General features: G+C 36.7%; 1 protein-coding gene across 1 annotated transcript; it reads left to right on the forward strand.

Annotated features, from left to right (window-relative positions):
- Positions 1-2,986: 2,986 nt before the first annotated feature.
- On the forward strand, positions 2,987-7,203 carry LOC149416344 (uncharacterized). The gene is made up of 4 exons (XM_089641959.1): positions 2,987-3,110; positions 3,576-3,780; positions 4,401-5,366; positions 7,058-7,203. The coding sequence occupies exons 2-4, from the start codon at positions 3,627-3,629 to the stop codon at positions 7,201-7,203; spliced, it is 1,266 nt and encodes a 421-aa protein (XP_089498085.1). The 5' UTR covers positions 2,987-3,110; positions 3,576-3,626.
- Positions 7,204-7,717: the final 514 nt, after the last annotated feature.

Raw genomic sequence — 7,717 nt, forward strand, 5'->3', positions numbered from 1 at the left:
TACCTGGTAATATTATTTGGCCAAATTAATTGGCTCCGATGATTGCATCTATGATCCCTGGTAAGTGTAATTCGTCATCGGCAACTGGTAATTAATTTAAATAAGATAAAGCGTTTAGATTTAGCGATGATGCTGGAAGGTGAGCTGTGATGCTGTCTACGACCAAAGGTTGAATGGAGAAAGACACTTTATTGTTGTAACGAGACTCAAAACTCATATTAGTGACTTCTTTAACGCGTTGAACAACATCCCCTATTCCTCTAATCGTGGCGTGATTGTGACTCCTTTAACGCGTTGAACAACATCCCCTATTCCTCTAATCGTGGCGTGATTGTAACTCCTTTAACGCGTTGAGCAACATCCCCTATTCCTCTAATCGTGGCGTGATTGCGATTTGGGAATAAATGTAAGCCAAGACGTTAGCAACATTCCGTTGTAATGAAATCGTTTTGCGATGCGCTATCGATTAGGACACGTATTTTCTGATAATTATTCCTAAAATCAAGAACATTAATGGATGCGGTACCTAATAGTATGGTTTGATTTGGAGAAAAAACGTTTGCATCTTCATTATTCAGAGTGCACAATGTGACATTATCGGATGGATTTTCAGATTCACGCTCGGAATTTTCCGCTAAATCTTGCTCATTAGAGTGAGAAGAGTCGGATGCTGTTGTATTAAAATGTAATAAAGGGTGATGATTTTGATTACAATATTTGCATCGGTTTTCCGATTTACATTTATTAGCAAAGTGCATTTTACTAAGACAAGCTTAACTAAGACAATTTCTGCATAGATTTGCACACAGTGCACTCGTATTGTTTTATTTTTCTGTCTGTTACACTAACAAACGCTTGGCTATATTGCTTCTTGTGAGTTTTTCTCCATACGCTGTTGCGATTTATATTCCGGTAATGCAGATGTCCGTTGCAATATTTTTACGTGTTCACGCAAAAAAATCACGAACTCTTCGAGGGTGTCTCAAATCTCCTTACTGACGATTCGAATGCCAAAGCTGTTTCCTTATCTAATTTTTGAGTTCCTATATAAAGGGAGAAATATTGTAATAAATTCTGAATTTTCAATTGTTTTAACGCCGAAATTTACGAATGAAACTGATCTATAAACGCTTCTAAATTAGATGCTGTTGGAATAGTTATTTGTTTAATGTTTAAAATTTGATCGAAATAATACGCTGCGTGTGTTCGATTATCTTCATATTTCTCTATTAAAGCATTCCAAATAATTTCATAACTATCCGCTGTTGTTGGAATCCCAACACAAATATGTAATGCTTTTTCAGACAATGAACCGACCAAATATTGAACTTTTTCTGCATTAGAGAGATCTGCGTTTTCGTGAATTACATTTAGAAACGTTTCATAATAAATTTTCCAGTTCAGTAAATTCCCATTAAAGCAGGGTAGCGTTAATTTTGGTAAATTAATATTATGTTTTGGTTGAGTAGTAGATGACGACTGTTTCATATTTTCATTATTTATTTGCCTGGCTGTTAGTTGAATAATGGCGTACAGTTCGTCAAATGATTGTTCCATTTGAAAATTTGGAATATATTCCGGATTTATTGTAAGGTTGAGCATGTTTATTTCACTAACCATTTCCGAAAATTCCTTCCCAATCTCTGGTAAAAATGTGGCATTTGCGCAAAAAGTGTTTTTTGACGATGTCGTCTTGAAATTTTTCATGCTATCAAATATTCTCTGAGCTCTTGTAAAGAATGAATTTTGACAAGCTTCCAATAACTTAATTTCTACTTTTGACGTTTCGTTAGTCATTTTTACGATAAATAATATAATAACAATAAATCGTTTAATTAAATTAAATAATGCGAGATCTTACTGTACAAAACTATATACCCTACCCACATAAATAAATCGACACGTATTTAACAATGAAACACAATATCGTGGATAAATGCGTAAATACGTATTATAATTAGGTGATGCGCTGGTTCATATCTCTACATAATAATGTATGTGGCTCGAATTGAACAAATGTTTAAGCTGTGGACCTTTTATAATCCAATATTGTGTACTTACAATCTTCAGAATATTATTTTTTATGAACTATGTATGTAAAAGCCCAATGGGCGTATAAATAAATAAATAAATCTATCACTTATAATGAAGAGCACAGAAGAACGCGTACCTCTCGTGTGTATTTAACGTATATAGTAGAGTGAAATCTCAATTGTAGGAATATTTTCTACAACGGCACGGCCCGCCGCTGGTTACACCAATACGCCCTTTTCGGACAGTCGTGCGACATTCAAAAGAAATCTTTGCAGGCAGCCCTATGTGTGCTAACATGATATTTAAATTCCCTCACTATGAAATAATACCTATTTTTGTAAACTTGATATTGAAACATCCTTTTTAATTAATAAAATAGAAACAGGGCGAGTGGTTTATTTATGGAGAGAGGGTTCTGAGATATGCTGCTTCGGTATTTTAGCTGCTGTGTTATGGTAGTTCTACCACAAATAATAATAATAATAAAAATAATATATAATAAAATAATATCATATATCGAATAAATAATATCGAATATCATACTGATCAAGATACAAAGATCATATATGCAATTTCGCTAAGGAATTGGTACCTATACAAATCATTATGACAAAGATTTAAAAACGAACCAGCAAACAAAAATATCGTTTGGGCGACGACAAAGCACGTGACAAAGCTCGCATATGAGTGACAGGATTTCATGATCGTGATATATGTTTATGTTCAAGTAATTGCCACTTGTTGACGATTTAGTACCGTCTCAAAATATTATTTCTTCTCGAATGGCAAAACTTTTCATACGAAATCGAAAATAAATAAAAATTGAAAAATAATGATAACGAAAAAAATATATATACAAATATATATATATGTATATATATATATATAGGTAGAGGAGAATAATTGTCTATGACTCATAATTGTTTAATTTCTATGCTCAAAAATTTTAATTGACGTACGCTTTCCTTAGTGCCAGTGATTTCATTATATTTTTAATCTCTAATTCTGCGTTATAGTCCTTCAACTGTTAAGCCTACGCAGCTTAATTTATATTCCCATACTTGTGATTGTTATTGGTAAGTACTCATGCTTATATTCATCGCTATTAATTTTGGTAGCTACCGTTATTCTGAATCAAACTGAGTGACCAATTTCCTTTAATTTGTGTTATATAATACTCAAATGCACAACGGCGCTGTGTCTAAAGCAACTTATCTTATCTTACACCAATCGGTACCTAAGTTAGGAAATCCATTGGCGTTTTGCTTGAGGAACTTTAAAATGTCAATATTCAGTATAATGGCGAACTCAACGAACGGTTTACTGGTTTAACTTTATATAGTATATATTGAGTTATACACGACTGACGACAATTCTCTCGACCGATTGCAAATGTCGACTTCAAGGTCAAAATTGTCATGGTTATTAATAGGATAATTCGTTATTTCCAAATATGCGTTATTCATACGATATCATTGTTTTGACAGAATATTCCGAGCACATTCAAATAATAGTTCCGTTACAACAATGTTCTTTTTCAGGTTTATTTGTTTGGGCTTGTACTAATTACCAAATCCTACTACACAAGTGCCATGGATCTACAAAATCCGGATACAGTTTCCATAAAGACGGAACCAGGGCCCCAAGAAGACAGCGGAGGGGAAATACCGTATACGGAAATGGATTTTGATGCCCCAGATGCAAAGATAGAATGTTGGCAAAGTGCGGAGACTTCTCGGACTGCCAGTTAGTTGCATTGCATATGTAAAAAAAAAAAAGATTTTCGTTCCCAGAAAATCTCTGTACGTTTTGAATTGTCCTCTCTTACATTACATACATATATTTGGCATTTTCACATAAAATGTGTCTTTGCCGGAAACAGCCAAACTACATCAGCAATTTGAGTATTTGTAAGGCTGATGGTAGAAGGGATAGTAGGAGGTAGATAAGTGGAACGTGAGAAGCAACTGGCTTTAGATATGGTCACTTAACACGGCCAAAGCCATTTTAGCCACGTTTATTTTGAGAATTGTGTTTCTAGGAATATAACTATGAATATTTGGTGTACTTTTGTAGTTATATTATATCTGTTTTTCTTATGTGTGTTAACCCGGGCGATACTGAGCGTATCTTAAGAAGTTAAAAGTGGGATATACTAGGCGGAAGTTGCTCAAGAGCAAATAGTTTTCCGTTCTTGAAGCATCGGTCCATGAAGCAGAACTTTTCGGTCATTCCTATTACTTAAATTAATTTTAAAGTCTCCTATCCAAATTAATGCTTCTACATTGTTAATCAATGCTATCTTCAATCGTTCAAAAAAACCTTTTGTTGTTTTTCGATGTTCACCATTCTTATTGTTTTTATAGGTAGCATTAAAGCGGAGACTCTTTCAATCAAGGCAGAATTAGGACCCCGAGCGGAAGATGAAGGGGGATTTCCTTACATGGAAATCGACATAGACCTGCCAGATGTTAAAAAGGAATGCTTAGAACACTTTGAAAGAATTACCCAGACACCAGGTAAAACCGATGTAAAACCGCGGACTCACAATCTGACAAGCCACATGCTGTCTCATAGTGGAGAAAAACCCTTTAAATGCTCTGAATGCAGCTATTCGTGTACTCTAAAGGAACATTTGAAGGTACACATGCTAACTCACAATGGAGAAAATCCTTTTAAATGCTCCGAGTGCAATTATTTATGTTCTCATAAAAGCGATATGACGAACCACATGCTGTCTCACAGTAGAAAAAAACCCTTTTCGTGTTCTTTGTGCAACAAATCATTTACTCAAAAGGCAAGTCTGACCAGCCATATGCTGATTCACACTGGAGAAAAACCTTTTTCGTGTTCTTTGTGCAACAATTCATTTACTCAAAGGGGAAGTCTGACCAGCCACATGCTGATTCACACTGGAGAAAAACCTTTTTCATGTTCTTTGTGCAATGCTTCATTTACTCAAAAGAGCCATCTGAAAAGCCACATGCTGACTCACACTGGAGAAAAACCTTTTAAATGCTCTGAGTGCAACTATTCGTGTACTCTAAAGGGATATTTGACGGTACACATGCGAACTCACAATGGGGAAAAACCCTTTTCATGTTCCGAGTGCAGCTATTCATGTTCTCAAAAGAGCAGTCTGACGAGCCATATGCTGACTCACACTGGCGAAAAACCTTTTTCATGTTCCGAGTGCAAATATTCATGTTCTCGAAGTCGCGTTCTGAAGAGACACTTGCTGACTCACACCGGAGAGAAACTTTTTAAATGCTCTGAGTGCAACTATTCTTCCACTGTTAAGGTAAGTTTGATGGTGCACATGCGAACTCACGGTGGAGAAAAACCTTTTTCATGTTCTGAGTGCAGCTATTCATTTTCTCAAAAGGGCAGACTGTCGAGACATTTGCTGACTCACACTTGAGAAAAAATATTTTTCATGTTCCGAGTGCGACTATTCATTTTCTCAAAAGAAAAGACATATTCTGATTCACATTGGAGAAAAACCTTTTTCATGTTGTAGCGGTAGGAACCGTCCGCTCACATAATATGACTTCTAGACACGCGTTGGCATTGAATTACAGCTGTCACTCGGAGGATTCACAATTTTTTCTGCGCATTGAGTTCCAGAGAATTCGTCAGTTGGTTTTCGAGGCTGGTGGGGAACACACCTGAGGGCGAGCTGCTTGATTGTCGGGAGATTATTCACGCACGTGAGACATTTTAATAATCCTTATGAAATAGACACATAATTTTATAGATATCATCATGTTTATAAATTTGTTTAGAATAGTTTATAGACTGGCGCTCATTGGTGATGTCTTATTTTAAGATGTTTAGATAATATAATTTTACAAGTAAATGTCGTGGCCAAGTTCATATTACGTTTATGCTTTCAAATAGCCAACCACCCCTGTTTTCTAAATGTGAGTCGTTGCTCTTGTATTTAAAGTTTAAATTAAATTCACAACATATTATTATATCTCAATTGATATTCCGAGTGTTCATTTCAATTCCCATGTTTGCTGCAAGCTATGGTCGATCAATTCACCGGAATATGGTAAGATTAATACATGCGGTGACAATCGACGTTACAATCTACTTTGTGCAACTATTCGTTTTATCAAAAGAGAAGTCTGACGAGCCACATAATCAAACTGTAAAAAAACGTTTTTCATGTTCCGAATGTAACTATTCATGTTCTCGAAAGCAGCATCTGAAGAACCAAATTTTGACCCACTACACTTTAAATCAGTTAAACAAAATGTTTGACGTTTCCTTGACATCCCGAAGAGATCAGACGAATGACTTTACTCTCAAATTATTTAAATTCCAAGCACTCGATCGTACAAAGAACGTAATCAAGTTTTATCATGCCTCTGTCCTACTATAGCACACTTTAAAAACGTCTAATATCTTAAGTAGAATATAATTTGATAGTAAAAAATTTTTCCCAATACTGTACTTAAAATCGATAATTTAGATATATATATATGTATAAAAATATTTTTTTAAAGAAAGACAAATATTCCCCGGTTACGAATAACCTTGCAATATTTGAAAATCTCCTACTACCACCACCGTAAGATGAAAATGTTGCTTGTGTTGTGATGGAGGACTTAGCCAGCCGAGGAATTGAACACACTACGCCTGGGTTGGACCCAAACGCGATGTCAACTCGGCCACCGACCGTATATAGATAGTTTGAGAAATAATTTTTTAAGATCGGGATAATCAAGGCTATTTTCCTATTATTTAGGTAGGGGTATTAATAAAGGCTCTATACAACCCTTTAATAAAAATGACGGAATAAAATCAGGTCCAAATGACGTTTTCGCTTTGAGTTTAACTGCAAAGCGCTCAGTCACCACCAAAAAGTTCAGAGGTCAAAACACCAGCATTTAGCCATGTCTCGGTCAGTGCTATGATATCACAGTCACCGGCCGCGACATTATGGTAAAAATGCGAGCATTTCGTTTTCAACCCTCTGACATTTTGGTAGTAAATGATCTTTTTTGTGTGCGAGTTGAGTCAGCTGTTGCCGACCGCAACCGCTGGAAGACGAGGCGCCGTCAGCCTTACTTCCCATTCCTTGATGAATGTGCGGCGCGGCCAGTGTTTTGCTTTCAAAACTTCGGCAACAGCCGGCTGAGGCACGCCAATCTTAAATGAGGAGTACTCACCCCGAGTTTTAATTTTTACGACCTTATATGATGCGGCGCCATATAGTGACGTTAGGTAATGCGACATGTCATCGCAAGAAGTATCAGGATGGAAGGGATAACAGTGAAAGAAGTTCAATACTGATGGCTCCTTCTCACTCTTTTGATTACCCCGTACGGTGACACGCCGCTTGCGTGCAACTTTTGTCCATTGATCAGATAGCCTTTTAGGTTGTAATATGTTGGGAGTCGTATTATCGGTAGAGCTATCAGTCGTGGCAGGAGCGACGGGTTTGGCGGGTTCGGCCGCAGGAGACGATTCCAATGGGTCAGCGGGTACGGCCGATGGTGATGGTGATGATTGAAGTACCAGTTTTTTCTGCACCTCAAATTGTGGTTGGACAGATGATGTTGATGGCAAAGGGATAGGTTTGGCCTTAGTACCTTTGACAGTATCTGGTATCTGTGCAACTTCGGGCTTGGCCTTCGATTCCTTTGCCTGCGAGCGAGTAACTCTCGCTCGC

Source organism: Hesperophylax consimilis, chromosome 17 (genome assembly GCF_061612785.1).
Source record: "Hesperophylax consimilis isolate HC1 chromosome 17, BYU_Hcon_1.0, whole genome shotgun sequence".
NCBI lineage: Eukaryota > Metazoa > Arthropoda > Insecta > Trichoptera > Limnephilidae > Hesperophylax > Hesperophylax consimilis.